Source organism: Buceros rhinoceros, unplaced genomic scaffold, assembly GCF_000710305.1.
Source record: "Buceros rhinoceros silvestris isolate BGI_N320 unplaced genomic scaffold, ASM71030v1 scaffold4334, whole genome shotgun sequence".
Lineage (NCBI taxonomy): Eukaryota > Metazoa > Chordata > Aves > Bucerotiformes > Bucerotidae > Buceros > Buceros rhinoceros.
The window spans coordinates 91,271-108,571 of NW_010408673.1; the positions used below are offsets into that span (position 1 = coordinate 91,271).

At 36.1% G+C, this 17,301-nt stretch overlaps 1 protein-coding gene across 1 annotated transcript in view; it reads right to left on the reverse strand.

Moving 5' to 3' along the window:
* EMC2 (ER membrane protein complex subunit 2) overlaps nucleotides 1–15,125 on the reverse strand; it is a 38,315-nt gene extending 23,190 nt beyond the window's left edge. The window contains exons 1-4 of the mRNA XM_010134937.1: nucleotides 15,014–15,125; nucleotides 11,289–11,353; nucleotides 6,864–6,949; nucleotides 3,429–3,486 (exon numbers count right to left, since the gene is read on the reverse strand). Of these exons, the coding sequence (XP_010133239.1) occupies nucleotides 3,429–3,486; nucleotides 6,864–6,949; nucleotides 11,289–11,353; nucleotides 15,014–15,125 (321 nt within the window). The remainder of the gene's footprint in view (nucleotides 1–3,428; nucleotides 3,487–6,863; nucleotides 6,950–11,288; nucleotides 11,354–15,013) is intronic.
* Nucleotides 15,126–17,301: the final 2,176 nt, after the last annotated feature.

Genomic DNA, 17,301 nt, shown 5'->3' on the forward strand with positions numbered 1-17,301 from the left:
AAAAAAAGTGCCCAAGACTTAAGAGTTAATATAAATCCCTCTGATCTCCTACCCACCCCTTCAAGCCATCTGTTCCCCTACATCTGACCTGACCTCTCCTGTTAACTAACCACCCAGTCTTCCATTACCTGTCCCTCTCTCTTAGTCCTCACCGTTCTGCTTCCTTCTCTTTTTACTCAGTTCTTTCTGGATGTTTTTTCCCTTCTCCTGCTCATCACTTGGGTGCAATTCAGAAGCAGAAGGAATATCCCCACTTTCTGCTGCTTTCCCACAGCTTGAGGAGCAACTGCAAGGAAGTCCTGCTTAGTCTCTGTAGCCTGGGGCAGATCACCCTCAGTACAAATGGGATTTTAAGAGATGTATTTAATTCAAATTCCAGCAGTCTCTACTGAGATCATGAAGCAAAGATTTTCAAATGCCTGTAACTTAGCCAATTTGGGTGTTTTTCTCATAGTATAATAAAAGCTGCATTCTACCAAGAGCTCTTTTCCTGTTGGTATCCAAGGCTTCCCTCCAAACAGAGCACGATGAGGATTTCTCAATGAAACAGGGTAACAGCAAAAACAAACAAAAGAAGTCCTTTCTAACAACCCTGCTATAAAAATAATGTTCCCCTTATTTGGTTCTTAGGAACAGACTAAGCATTTTATCTGAAGATCTACAAACAACTCAGCCACTGATCAGCACCAATATAAAGATTTTCAATTGGATACTACATTAAATTTCAATTAATAAAAAAGTTCCTACAATGTAAAATGTTATACAATCTTAGTAAGAGAATAATCTGGCAGCTGCAGAACTAATAAGCTTTCATTTCCACCAAAATGGACAAGAATGTTAGAGGTCCTCGTTTTTATGCTATTAAACCGCACCCAAGTTGTGCTTTTCACAGGCGTTAATACTTAATGTCTAAATGCTTTCAAAAATTATCTCTAAAGTGACATTAACATTACTCCACTGTCAAATGAGTCACCCCCCTCAGCAAGTAAGCTCAGAATAAGATAAAACATGGAGATGATCACCTTTTGAAAACCAAGAGTACTTTGAATTCTATCCTAAGAAATGCACTGAAATAATTTATCTTGTTTTCAGAGTTTTGCATGCCACAAATTCTCATCTGAATGTGTAAATATCCATTACATACTTTTGAGTTCAAAGTTCACTTTTCAAAACAGAAAAGTCTGCTAGGTGTCTAAAACAAGTAAAAAAATATTTATTTAAAATAATATCTATTGAATCTATTTGAAATTGTCAGGTGATGCAAAGTATGATTTTGACATGATTCCTGTGAACAAATGCCTGTGTTTCACTTACAGCACTTGCCAAAACGTTTAATGCATATAAGCAACTCCATGTGTCAGCAAACCCAAAGAAATTGCTCTAAGGTAAGGTAAGTGCCAAGACAAACTCAGCAACAGTTTCTTTTATAAAATCTAAAAATATTTATTTTCCTACAGCAGCCACATGTGTGCATGGAAATAATTAACAGGTAAAAGACACAAAGAAAACTGCGCATGACAATTTATCAAAACTTTCTATTTAACTTTCACTCTTCACATGCAAGGCTTAGCCAACCTACTCCATAGTGACATAGCAAGGAACCTTTGCTTTGCATTTAACACTCCCCTTCTGTTCTCAGATCTTAAGAAATCCAATAGATCACGCAGCTGTTCTAATATTTACATCTCACGCTTCTAAATATTACCATTTTATGGATCTTTATAATTTTGTTAAGGAGGAAATCCTAATTCGGTAATAGACATGGATATTACTTATTTAAATATATCATTTTGTTCTGTAAAACTATCCAGCAAACCATTCACATGACATTGGCCATGTTGAGACAGCTGAAGAGTAGAACTGCCAAAATGCACACTTACAAGGTGTGTGGTCCACAGAAGTCAGTGTATTACAGTGCTCCGTTTTCCACTGGCTTCAGCAAAATGTTGTAAAATGTGCACCTAGGTGACCTGTTCTTGTGGCTTCACTGTAGATGGGTTCCATCTTTTTTTCACAAGACTCTGAAGACTGTGTCCGCAAAATTCCTTGGGCCATACACTGATAAAATCCATCAACATATACAACAGACAGCTATGCACCTTGTGCTCAAACTACTGCTCAAAACTTTGAGAGGACAATTGCAGATCACCTACATTTGTCTCGCAGAAAATTGACGTAGTAGTGCTCTAGGGAGAGCAAAAAATGATTGAAGAATTCAAACGGTTCTTTTTACCCTTGCACAAAAAATACGAGTTCTATCAATGTTAAAAGAAACAAACTTTAACCTACCGCTGTTGACCGAGTACTTAACTTGGCAGTAAGATTTTCAGATGTGAGCCTTGAAAATAATTTTCTGGTTTTAGGTGGATTTTTTGGTTGTTTGGTTTTTTTTTAAAGAATTGTTTTGTGGAGTTTTTTTAATGGTTTACTTAATTGAAGTGATGGCACTTTATATCGAACTCTGGCATATCCTAGATACCCCCTTATTATCTGTGTTTCTGTGGGTTTTCCCCTCCTGAATAGCAGATATTAAATAAGCTGCCTGAATAAAGGTAGAGCTTTAAAAGGCACCAAGGAATGTTTACATGAAACTGTCACAACATCTGCAATATCCCAAGTATTATATTTAAATAGATGTTTACCCAATAAAGAGAACCAGTTTCTCAAAACCAAGTAATGCAGACAAACATATACCCTCAAACAGACAACAATTAATAATAATTAACTGATTTCACAACACGTGATATAAAACTTTAGAACTCCATAGTTGCTTCATGTTTCTAGTTTTTGTTGGAAAAAATGCATGAAAATATATTGCTACAAGCTTCCCTAGTCTTTGATTTTGACATCTAATAGCTCGAGGTGGCTTACACAACAAGTATTCAAAAAATGCTCAGAGGAAAAGCATAGTCTGTCTCAGATTTTGTGTTATACAATTGGCAAGCTTTGCCGTATTTTGATTCAAAAGGTAATAAAATGTCCAATACAATAAATCAAAATAACTGCAAGCACTACCTGAGTGTATTTATTCTTTAAGTAAGATTATGCATTAGGAAGACAGAAGACACATGGCCATATTGGTCCTTTAATTACTGAATACTCAGGGCAAACGGAAAAGCTGAAAGGCCCAATCTAAACCCTACTAAGACTGCTGGAAAGGCTGCTAATTATAACTATAGTATATAGTACCTGCTTAAACTCGGTGTTTAAGCAGATATTGTATCATGCCTTCTCATTATGAGACAAACCTCATTTGTTCTAATGAAGGTAACATAGGCTATTAGACTAGGAAACTAAGGGAAATAAATACTAATACTAAGGGAAATACAGTAATACAGACAGATGTTTTTCCACAGTGAATCCCACAAAACGTTATCACAATTTCAAACAACAAACCACAGAAGTTAAGAAAAATATTTTAAACTTACTGTGTTAGTGGAATCTTCTTGTAAAATTCTATCATATAACTGGATAGCATCATCATACCTGTTAAAAAAAATCAGTCTCATTTATTTCTGGTAAGACAGAACTCCTGGCTTTTTGACTGCCCTCGCCATCGTTAATAACCCTACTGCACTTCTTATATTGAATATATTTAAGCAAATCATACTCATAAAAAGTTTCTTGAATGAGTGCTAAATATGAACAGCAGTATTTTATATTATCAAGTAAAAAAATATAGTCGTTGCTTCACAGAATACTGTTTCAACAGCAACTCATATATTTTACACTCAATTTCTTACTCATTCATCTGTTCTCTCTTTTTCTGTAGCCAATCCCAACTCTCCCCCCTCCCAAGAAACAGAAAACCCAAAATTAAAAAAGACATTGAAAATAATGACTTTTAACTTAATTATTGTAATTTCAAACTTCACCTAAGTTTTTTCTGTTATGATTTTATAAAGTATAAGCATCCACATACTGGAAACTGGGAGAACAAGAGTCCATGCCTAGACGATACCACAAATCTTGCAAGAAAATATTTTCCACCACCACTACATTGGTTTTATTAATTAATTTTGCAATTTGAAATATGCTTGAAGCAGGTTACTCCAACTGCTATAAATGCTTTAAACCTTCTGGGAAACAGATCTGTTTCAGCCGGCTGTGGACATGACCCAAACCGGACAAAGGAAAGGACTCAGTTTAAAACACATTTGACTACACAGCTGTAACTAGGCCATACTTTGTGTCTTCAAGTATAGTTTGACATGTAGTTTTTCAGAGGCACTGCCAACTGATTTTGGTGTGATGTGTCCCCTTCTCACCTCAGACACCCATTTATGCACTCTCCCTAAGCACTACTGACATAGGCATAGCTCAGCTGTCCAGTCCAGTTACCACTAAGGTATGAGAACAAACGTGAAACGAAGGACAAAAGCAGAAACAAGTAGAAGGTGACTTGAGCAGTTGCGCTGTAAAATGCTGTATTCATGTTCCCTGTTAGTTGCTACTTTATCCAGTACATTTTATAAGACTGAACATGAAGGCCATAATCCCAGTTTTAAAGGATAAAGTTCCAGAACACTATTCTTTTGATTAGCAAATGTCTCCAGGGATGTCTCAGTCTACAGGGGTGTTCTTCACTGTTTCCTCTTGCTGCTGTCAAAGGCAGAATTTTATCAACTCCTAGAAATCACTTAGAATTTATGAGCAGTTCGCTTCAATTGAAAATGTGATCCCTCCAGCCTGTTTCCCTCGTCTTCATTTATAGTCAGTGAAGAGAGACAAGCTACTTCAGTGCATGCCTTAGAGTACCTGCAGATGGGTTCCTGTTCAAGACAACCCAGAGCTGAATCCTCTTTCTTCTCTGACTTCTAGAGAAAATCTATGCAGATGAAACCTCAGCTTTAGTTAATACCTCTGCTACCCTGATATGCCAATCTCAAAGACCTAATCTAACAGAGATGTTTTGTCAAGAATTTTTAATGAGCACTTTTGGAAAACTGTGGCTCAATCTCACTTCACTGATGAAACAACACATAAAGTTTGTGCGGTACTCATCTCCCACAAAGATCTGTTCCCATGCAGTAACATCTCCAGTGCAGTCACATAAGCCTAAAGAGAATTATTATCTTTTGCACTTATGAATGGGTTTCGGGAAGGGGAGGGGCGGGAAATCTGCTGCCTGTCTGTCTTCCTATGCTACATAAAATGAAGACAGAAAGAGAGCTAAACTTAATGGAAATTCTTCATCAATATTTATTTGATATAAAGCAAGTGTGAAATGTGGAACACCTAGATGCCCTGAGCCTGCTCCAGTGGTTGTGGAGTCAGTTATCCATTCTTTTTCATCCAAGAAAAGAACATTCATTGGTGGCTCATACCAACTTTTAAAAGTTAATTCCGCAGGGATGCAATGATGAAGAACACTTGCTAAATAAATTACAAAAAAAAAAAAAAGGGAGGGTATTCAGGGTTTACTTCTAAGTTCCAATTCCTTCTTATCAAGACGGCCCAGAAGCTCCAAGTCTCACCAACTCTGTATGCAAACTGTGGCCTGGAACAGATTTGCTGGCACTGAAAGACACTGGGAGCTGGGAATCCTTTTAACACCTAAGACAAGTTCTTTAGAACAGAATGTTAATACCACAGATGTATCCAAAGGAGAAAGGTGGACAATAAAGGTCAGCCTCAAACCCTAAGGTCGTATCTCTTGAAAAACTGTAAAGTTTTAAGCTGCTCATTATTTCAGAAATTCCTGTTAAACTTAGTATGTTATAACCCTATATATAGGTCATGTCAAAAAGGTCAGTCTAACTTCTAGGTTCTGCTGTTACGTTACTTTGTAAATATTAGTCTGTACAATAGAGATACAAAAACCTTGGCAATCTGGGAAAGAAACGAGAAAAATCTAAACTGAAGGTCTGTGGTCTGGGAGAGCGACAGAAGATGACAAAACAGAAGAGAGAAGACGAGCTAAGATGTTTGAAGACCAGTTGAAACCAGCACAAATCACAACAAACTCTGATAATTCCCTCTGCTGCGCCAATTAGCCAGCATATATGGGGGAATTGCCACAAAAATCTTAAAATGCTATTTCTTCTGCGATAGGTAAGATATGACAAACTCCAACAAATGGATCTTCTTAAACTCAAGCTGCATGCATGATAGCTATGCAAAATTATTCATCAGTTTTTAGAAATAAAATGTATATGTATGATTATTTGGGGGAAAATAATGAATATGTATGTAATCAGGTGATATAAGCTTTGGTTGGGGCAGCATACAATGCGCATGGTTTGACGAAAAAAGATCCCCATGCACCTGGCGCTGAAAATAAAGAAAATGCCTCCTTCTTAATGCTACACTGGTATCAAAGAGTTTTTCTTCCCATTTTTGGTAACACTGCTATTCTATTCCATATGTTTTTTGAGTTGTTTCTATAACTAACTCTATTTAATTATTATTAAATTCTATTTGATTTATCCACAATCAGAAAACAAAGTAAAACAGCTACAGCCTGCAGTAATTAGGAACACAGGAGAACAATGAATGCAAAAAAATGCTGGCACTGATTTTCACACACTACTCATCTAAGTGAGCTGAAATATACACCTCAAACTTTCTTCAAAAAGTGCCAGGTCTTTTACTGTAAAATGACTTATGTTGTTGAGTAAGAGATCTTTTTAATCTCTGAAGTCTGATGGGAAGACTGCAAAAATGTACTGCTGTACAGAACAAGCAAAAATGTAATAAAAATATCGAATCATTATAATATGATCATGCACATCATTATTTTCTATAAAGGTAGTGCCCAGCATTGCTTTTATATTGCCTCTTCAAGAAATAGCAAGCAAAAAATAATTCCTCTTTAAAAAATAGCAAGCAGAAAGTACATTTTATTAAAATTCAAGTTTTACCTTTCCATAGCTTCAAATCTCATTCCAGTTAATCGTTTAACTCTGTGGCTCCCAGGAAACTGCCGCCTTAGCTCCTGAAGACAAAACTGTACAAATAAAACCAAAAATACTATTGTGAATATCGTCAGCTATACTGAAGCTGGAAGAAAAAAAAAAAAAGGCAACAAACCACAAACCAAAGTTCTTGGCTGATGAATTCAACAACATGAAATGGCACTTCTAAGTAAAAGCAAATACCAATTTTTGAAATAAGCAACACAATACATTGACAAAGAGAACTCAGAAACTCAAACTTTGTCTGTTAGAAGACTAATTCTAAGAAATATCTTCCATACGGGTCATTAGATCAACAGGCCTTCTTGGAAATACTTACTTGTCTAGAAAATGAAACTTACTTACTAAAACAATTCCAATACTACTAAAACTCAAAGTCTACTTAGCACAAGACAGTAAAAAAACCAAAATAAAGTTGGTAAGAGCTTATGTGATGCTTTAATAAATGACTACCTTACAATGGAACAACTATGCTAATACTATGCTCTGTGTTTATTTTTAAAATAAAAATTGAAATCCAAGGAAAATGTTTGTCACTGGCTTGGGCTGAGCCTGCTGGCAGAAGAGGCATAGCTTCTAACTCCTGAAATCAATGAGACACCTGGGCTGGATAAAAGAAATTCATCACAGGCAGATTTCTCTGGATTAGCAAAAAAAAGTTGTTTGGTAAAGGGACTGAGTCACAACAGAGCAAATTAACTCTAACCATATCATGAATGCGGCTAGAGAGCATTGCAAAGTTTGTAGCTGACTCACAGTGGGAGGCAGGATGGTGCCCAGGCTCTCAAAAAGATCAGTGGTTTGAATCACATTAAAAGCTTGACAGAGAACCCTCCTTTTCCAGGCAGTTATTTATACAACTCATCTTATAAACCTGCTCTTCAAACCCAGGGTTCTAGCAGAGTCCTATCTACATAATCTGTTCCATCTTGTCACATCCACTGGTTAAAGGAAAAATACAGAAGCAAAGCAGTAAAAATTAGTAGGTTCCCTCTCTGTTTCTGTAGATAAACAGGTTGCTAGAGCACAGCAAAGAGAAATATTTTCATCTCTCCATATGCAAAAAAACAGAGAAGGAAGAGGGAAAGGAAACAGTAATCAAAGAAGAAAAGCCTATTAGCCTCAAGTAAGCACAAAATATTTTCATCATAATCATCTTAGTTTCCAATAAACCAAGACCTCAACAATGCCATTTCACATAGCCAGACTTAGTTCAGAAACAGTTTACTGGCAAGACTTTAGTACAGAAACAGGTTATTGGCACTTTCAGTGACGTCTAGGTGAACTGCTGCTGCTCTGGACAAGAAACTGTCATAAAACACTACATGTACTTCGCAGCACATTACATGACATCTGAACTAATCTGTGAACATTAAGAGATGCAAAACCTTACATAAAACTCCAGAAAAGTAGTTTCACCCCAGCTTTTACAATACAACCAACCTCCTAGATTTTAAAAAGAACTTTTGCAGACAATAAATCCACCATGCGGCTCAGTGACCTGGGAACCCCAAAGGACAGTGACTTTCAGTATAGTAACGTGCACTGGTCTTCCACAATAAATTTTTTAAAATGTCAATAATGATAACATTCACAATAATTCTAAACTTCATTATCTGCAGATAGGCTTTTATATCTAGAAAAACCCCATCAACATATAAAAAAGGCTGATGAAGTAGCACTCAAGTGCAGGATTACTACAAGACCAGATTGTTGACATTAGATCTAACTACATGATCATTATTCAACCAAATATAGCAGGCACAAGGCCAGGATAAACTCCTGCAGAGTAAGACATCAGACACAATAAAGTGGCATGACAAGTTGTGAGACAGTCATGAACAACTCACTGCAACACTTCCAAAAACAAAAGTGCACGAATAAACCACACTAGCTGTATCTTTAAAATGCTCTGGACTCAGCAGCACCAAATGTCCCCTTCTTGAATTTATTCTGTAACTGCCATCATCATTTATGTTATTGAGGACCTGTTATGCACTATGTCAATAATACACATTTGAGATTCCCTCAGAAACTCATCAGTTACAATGGCAAATCTCATCTGTATGTGAAACTTGAATCTGCATTTAATTTGCTTTCTGATTTTTTTAATCACAACAGTTCTCAAATTTAAAGGTCTGACAAGGGCAAAAGAAGATAAACCTTGACTTCAGCATGTAAAACACTGGTACTGCAAGTGTCCACCAACAGTAGATGATTTCACTAAAACATGCACATGAAATAACTGGCTGACTGCAGTAGGGGCAATACACATAGTCCTTTTGTGCAGGACAGAGAGGACAACAGCAATAAAAACAGGAAAGAAAAAACAAGTCAGATGAATGACTAAAACATCTCAACCTCCTCATTTGGAGCAGATGAGACCTATCCCCCTAAGCAAAATGCATCACAGCTGTCAAAAGCTCACTGCTAAAAAACAGAAGTTCCAAAGCTGTTTGTCTATTTTGGGGCTACAGCTGTAGCAAAAAGCCACATATGATGTTGACTTGTTTGAATTAACTACTTTATTATAAATCAATTTGATTTTAAAAAATAAAAAAACAACTAAGTTTCCCTCTAAGCTTTTAACCTCTTTTCTGAGCTCCATATAAAATGTTGTACTCCCTCATCTTAAGCAATATTCCTTAGAGGGCACAGAAACTGAAATTGAAAAATCCCTGCCAGAGTTAGTAAAAATAAATAGTGTTTCACAACTGATCTTTCAACAATGGCTCCCTCACCAACTTTGTGAAAGTCTTCTTAAAAAGACTTGGAAAAAAGACCAACACTCTTTTAGATATAAAGCAGAATGCAGAAATACATTTATTTTAACAGTAAGTGTATTTGTTTTAGCTTAAATGGACAGCTATACTACAACAGTGTTTTCTTCTGAGGAGCAAAAGGGAAGTTCAGTGGGTTCACGACAAGTTCAGGATGTTGTGCTGTATTTTCCCATGCACTCCATTTTCCTATATACATATGGAATGCCAGATAAAGTTGTCTAGTTCTGCCTACTTTCAAACTGCCCTTCTCCCAACTACATCCTCTAGTCTGACCCCTGGTATATCACAGACCATTAAGTTTCACCCAAATGACATCACGTAAAGATTTTATGGGGTATTTTGCCATCTGACAGAGAACAAAACATTGGAAGAGTAATTCCCTTGAAAGACATGGACTCTTAAAAATAGGTTTCGTTTTACTTAGAATAAGCTCAGCCTTCCTGGATTTCAGGGCACAGGACAAGCTTGTGGGTGTTTTCCCCAGCATTTGTGAAGAAGAATGAAAAGATTATTAAAATTCGCCTGCAAAACACATTTTGCTTTCTAAAGAGCTAAGTTTGGCTGGGTTGTTTTGGTGTTTCCTCATTTTCAATCTTGTGAACCAGTATTACAGTTCTAAATAAACTAATTTTATCTAATTGTTATTTCCATAATTCAATTAAATTTTTATACAAACTAACTAGATCCAAACATCCATTAACATTAATGTTAATGTTAAACATTAACCCAAACCATCCATTAATATTTTTATCAAGAATAACTGAATAATTTGGATTGCAAGAAACCTTCGGAGGTCACCTGGTCCAAATTTGCACTCAAACCAAAGCCACCTTCCAAGTGAGTGCAGAGCCACATCCCAGTCCATTTCTGAGCATCTCCAAGGGAGATTCCACAGCTTCTCTGCACCACTTGTCCCAAAATGTTCACTAACCTCATTGCTGAAACCTTTTTCTGATACCTGTTTGGAATTTCCTTTGTTACAGCTCGTGTCTCTTGCACTTGTCTTTTGCTGCACGTCTAAAAATATCTGACTCCACCTTCCTTATACCTTCCCATTAGTAAGTATTCAAAGACAGCAATAAACTCCCTTCCTAGCTTTCTCAAGACTTAACAAATCCAGATGTCTCAGCCTTTCCTTATACATTATGCATTCCAGCTCCTTATTCATCTTGAAGACTTGCTCCAGTACATCAATGACTTTCTTTGATGGTAGCCAACATGACACATGATATGATATAATATGCACAACAGGACATTTTACCTCAAAACATTCAAAACCCCAATATAATTTGAGAGTTTTTCAATAAACAAACGCTCTCTGAAAAACATGGCAACTTCGATATTATTCTTGACATTTAGCCCATAACAGAGTAGCTGTAAATATTTTCATGATCTGTCTAAACAAGAGTTACACACCAGAGAAGGTGGGTGGAGGCAGTTTCTTCCCAGCAGCGACATTCTCAGTAGATATTCTGCAAGTCTAAGCAATGGAGTTCAGAATATCCTATAACTGACCAAAGAACTATCTGGAAGACATACCCAGGAAGAAAATGTAAGGTTTGAGTGAAAATTCAACTTGAAAACTTACCAAGGCCAAATCATCTCGACTGCAGTCCAGGGCAGCGATCATCACCTGCTCATATATTATCCAAACTGGACACAAAAGAGACATTAAATGCAGATAACTGATTTTTAAGACAATGGAAACACCTACAACGTAAATAATATAAATTAATTCTGTCAGTATATCTTCCCCCTTCTACTCCCGTGATCACTACTGAAACAGGGACATTTTAAGAAACTGCTGGAATTAATTAAAACAACATTTAAGCAATTTTATTGCTTTTATTAACAAACTACCTTTTGACATCTTGGAAGCCAAAAAAGCTCTAATTCTCTGCTTTTCCTAACATTATAGCTGCAGTCTCCTAAACATATTCTCATTAGGACTTGCTCTCTGATCAGACCTGGAGAACAGCCAATTGGGCTAGAAAGAAAACAAACTTCCCTTAACCTTTTTCCCGCTGAAAGTCTTACAAACACTGTCTTCTTCCTGGAATTGAACAATTTCTCTAAATCAGTGACAGATTACATTATGTGTGCTCTAGGCCTACAGAGCTCTTGAACATAAAGAATTTAACAGTGTAACTACTCAAGCTGCAGAAAAGAGAGCTTATGGTAGAGGGAAGCATGTAATGTGAGTATTAGAAGTACTGATTTGAACTCATGTAAATACAGTGAGATGCAATCAGTGTTTTATAGACCTGAAACAGAAGCAAATGTCTTCAAAAATAAAAATAAAATAAATTCCAGTACCTAAAGCGGGCCTACAAGAAAGCTGGAGAGGGACTTTTTTTGCAAGGACATGTAGTGATAGGACAAGGAGTAACGGTTTTAAACTGAAGGACAGTAGTTTTACAATTAGATATAAGGAAGCAATTCTTCACTGTGAGGGTGGTGAGACACTGGAACAGGTTGTCCAGAGAAGCTGTGGATGCCCCATCCCTGGAAGTGTTCAAGATCAGGTTGGATGGGGCTCTGAGCAGCTTTGTCTAGTGGAAGGTGTCCCTGCCTATGGCACGGGGGTTGGAACTAGATGATCTTTAAGGTCCCTTCCAATCCAAACTTTTCTATGATTCTATGAAAACAAAAATAACAAAGGCTCTCTCATTTTTTAAAATAGGTTTTATGATACGAATTTCTACTATTAAAAAAAAAAAGCTATTTCTTGCTAGGTATACAAAGAAGAGAAGCATCCATTAATTTGTCTGTAACCCCTCTTCCCCACTGAAGCTATTTGTAAGACATATATTATATTTTTATTATCCAACATAGACATTTTTTCCATTAATGTAAACATACATGCATAGATACAGACAAAATACAGATATATATTATGGGTGGATTTTTTTAATTCTAAACACAAGAATAAGAGACTTTTATAGTTTATGAAATGTCTCTCTCTATTCAGTCAAACCTCTACTTTGATACTCTAACCCTGGCACAGATTAGTGTCAGATATTAGGCAAAAGAACATTTGTAAGAGAATCAAGTAACCAGTCCAGAGGGATGTCTTTTTCTAATCTGTACTAAGGCTTTCTTGTTCAAGCTTAAAAAAAAACAAACCAAAAACAACTCTGAAAAAGCCAAAGGTCTTGTTCCTCTACTTTGAAGTCCAACTCTATAGCTTTGGACTACTGATTGTCCATAAGAAAATTTTTCATTAAAATTATAATGCGGAAAATAGTATCCCTGCCTCTTAAAACTGAATATCCCCTAAGTTACTTTTATTTTAAATTATGTAACAATTACTTCAGCCCTACACCCCCGATTACATTGGGTGTCTTCTGCCTGAGGAGCCAAGCTACAGAGATACTCAAATCATCTACTCCATTACATTCATTATTTTCTCTCTGTACACATTCTGAAATTAGCCATTGTAATATCCAGATATTTTCTGAAAACACATGAAGCAACAAGACTACCATCCATCATATTCATCTCATTCACCTTCCATGGCTACCCAAGAAAGAATTCTAGGTCTACTGTAGGTGTCTGGGGTTTTTTTTTTTTTGGTGGTTGGGTTTTGTTTGTTTGTTTTTAAAACTGTATACAGTTGCCATTCTGATACTACTTTTTAAACAAATTAAACAATGCAAATACAGAAATAAATTTTATGCATTGGTTAAGAACCTCAGGGACATTGCAGCTACCTTACCTTATGAATCCTGACTGTCAAATTTATGAAAGAATAAAATACATATATCTTGAAAAGAAGGACAAGCTCTACACTGACCAGAAAGGAAAGCCTCACCCTGTGTTACTTAGAACAGTGTTTTGAAAAGGTATTGTAAGACCTGAGAGGAATATGAAGCCTCTCAGCAGTTTCTTACTAAAATGCAGTTCTCAAACTACTAGCAACATGGTAAGAAGAAAGTAAAATCAAGGTTAGTTCTCAAAGCTCTTCTAAAGCAGAGGGAACCTACCAAAGCTCTCTTGCAGGTGGGTGTATTAGGCCTACCCACGCAGTCTGAAAACAAGCGTGTTCCTCACAGTTACAGTGCAAGACTCCCTCACAGTGCAGTATCTTTTTCAGGCACTGAATCTCCAAGTGCACTTCACAACTCACTGCTATGTGTAGACGTCTCTTCAATACACGATACTTTGGGTAGATTATCCATTTATTTACATCCAAAACCATACAACACTTGCAGTGGCCGAGCTGCTTGCAGCGGAAAGAACTCCAGAACAGAATTACAGCTCAAAGACACAAGTCAGCACCAGAGCAAAGCATCAATATAAAACAAACCCTACCTGCATAACCTCGACGGCAATATTGAAAGATGCCTCACCTGACAAGAAAGGGAGGCAAAGCATCTTTCTGAAATAACTGTGGATTTTAATTCTTGGAACACTGTATGAAGTTAGGTGTTTGAAATTAAAGTTAACTCACTAAGGCTGACAAAGTTAATCACATGGAATACTGTAACTTTTATTGGTAAATACAATGCACTACTGCAGCTGCTGAAATTCCCTTGGAACTATATAACAGCAGTTAATAAAACGAAGGAACTACAAGAGAAATGTACTAAGGAACATCTATATTAAGGTACCTGAATTATAAAAAAGGGAAGAAGAAGAAAGAAGAATGAGCATTAAAAACCTGTGTGAGATTAATATGCAGACCTATACAATTTTGATAGCACCTTGTTATACTTTATTTTGTGCTTATAGTAAAGAGTGCTATTGTATTTTGGCATGTTTCTACACAATTCTCTTTTAGTAAGAAACATTATATCCAACCTTCCGCTTACTGAAATTAGTGCAAGGTTATTAAAATACCTCGCAAACAGTAATTTCATGAATAGTGGAAACTCAGACTTACCTTCCACTATAATACCACAAATGTGATGTTATAATAAAAACGGCCTTAACACTAATTCCTGCAGATTAAGGAACAGCTTTCTCTGCTAAAAAGATACTTTTCAATTTTTGCCACTATGTTGAAGAACAGAAAATCAGTCAAATGACAGCTAGATAACAGTTTCATGCCAAGTTTTTACATAATGGTCTAATTACTAATATAGTAAACTAACAGTTTTAGGAGGTAATTTTTCTGTCTGTCTTCCCTTTCGGGAAAGAAATACAGTCTAGGAATTCTGGCAGCCTATTAGACTGAGAAAATAAAAAAGTAATACATATTTCATCAACATCAGCAGATAGAGAAATGAAACACAGACATAAAAAATAGAGGCTAAAGAGTGAAAACAAAATTAGACAATGGAATTTTAAAAATAATGATTGCTTACTTACTGTCATCTCCGAGTTTAGATGCATATTCATTAATTAACTCTTCTCCAACATCCACTATCTGTTCACTGTTTCGGTAGTTTTCTTCCCTCCACTTCCTCATTTTATCACGCATATCTAAGGGCAAAGGGGAGAAAAAAATTAAACTAAAAAAAAATGAGATTTCTAGATAGTAATGGAATTTAATTTTTTTTTCTGGAAAATATGTGTATGAAGAATTTAGAGGGCAACAGATCTAAAAAAGTGACTTCTACTAATATTAGAAAAATACTAGAGAACAGATAGGTGTAGCAGACCTCTGAAACCATTACACAAACCATGTTCATGCTTGAAATGTTCACAATCGATTCAACTTCGAAGTTTGCACTCTCTCAGATTAGTAACATATGCAGTAAAAAAACTCTTATAGCTATCCAGTAAATAACAAAAATCTAACACACATCACCCATGGTTAGGAAAAATAGGCTGCGAGAGGTTTCTTCCAAGTTGTTTCACACATTTATTTACAGTCAATACTAAAATTGCACTTCTGCTCCAGGTGAATAGATTTTCACTTACGGTATTAGAAAACCTAGGAGAACTCAATCACAGCTCACATTTATCACTGTAAACAAAAAGCCGTGAACTTCCACTCTTAAAAGAATCTACATGCTCCTATGGAAAGGAGCCGCAAGAAAGGCAGACACAGAAATGAAGGCCTTCTACACCAGGGAAGTGCCCAAAGGTATAAAAATTATCACTATCTAGGTCAGATACAAAAGATGGTTTATTCTAGCATTAAGATTTTTGTTTCAAGAGTACATTTACTATGGAGCAGATCTCCAAGCAAGGAGGCATACCCATGAAGTCAGCTAGAGAGCACTGCCAGCCTAGGTTTTAGTTATTCTCTGGATCAGGAAATTGCTAAGAATGTGATTTTACATACACATATACATTTATATATGTGTAGGTGTTCCATATACAAGAAAAAATTTTGAGGAAACTGAAGGAAAATAGGTTTCATTAAAAGATAGTGGTTTTACTAATATGAAAGTACCAGGACAACTGTTGCCAGTATTTTTTTTAAACTTTATAACAGCTGGAAAAACAAATACAAGGACAGATCTAAACACTGTCAGTTTTTCTTGCACTTCAAAATACATAGTTAACAGAACTGACAGTTAAAAATTAAGCACTGAGCTTTCTTCCGTCTACCTGAAGTGATCTCGGATCACTCATAAGACTCTTTTTGTGCTACATTTTGTATTTTGAAACTCAACCAAAACCACCACAGGGTCACATTTCATATGCGTGGGTAAAGTTAAACGGTTCTATATACATGATGGTCCCTGGAAATTCCAAGTTAGACAGGAAGAATGTGAGAGAACACAAACATTCACAAAAGCTGACAAGTTAAATGTATAAAAATAAATAACCTGTCTGACTTCTACCCACTCATTTACTTGGAAATTATCGATGCCTCCGTTCCAGCATGATTCCAAATGGGATACTGTCTGAATTATGAATTAACAGAATGCACATCTACCATTCATCACTGAAGAACAGCACTTACACCTATGGAAAAAAACTGCTGAGAAGAGAACAGTATATCAGCTAATGACCAAAAAATAAAGTTAAAAAAAAATAGTTCTCATTAATGTGAATCTATCAAGACGATTGTTAGCTTTAGAAATACTGAATTTTATGTAAAAGGAAGGAGAAATAAAATTCTAAAAAATGCAGTAAAACTTACACAAGGGTTTTTAAAATGTTTTCAAACTTAATGAATTTTTTACTAAGAAAGCTATGAAGAGTTAGCCAAAAATAATTTAAGTCTTGGAGGCAAATCTACATACAGCACATAACACAAGGTTGGGCAGTAGCAATCAGAGATTTTAGACTAAAGAATTGTCAAGGAAAAGTCTAGTTTTAATTACAATTATTCCTGTGACATATATAGGCTGGTTCCAATCCACTGATACATTTGTTTTAGTCTTTGGTTCTCTTAAATGAGCAAGCCTTGCACATAGAAATCAAAACACTACAAGTTCAAAGAAGCAGACACACTTGCCACAGTGTTTGCTGTTCCCTAAATTCATGCAAGCAGTCTACAGCAAGCCAGAAGAAATAACCTGTTTTATTTTTGTGCCTCTTAAAGCGTCATTTAATGTGGTCTGAGCAACCAGATATGAAGTAATCCTCTTATAATTATTTATACTTCAGTTGTTTAGTTGGATTATAGTTTTCAAGTCCTCAATATCCAAAAGCACCTGAGGAAAAGAGGGAAGTTACTGCTATTAGTAGAGACAAGC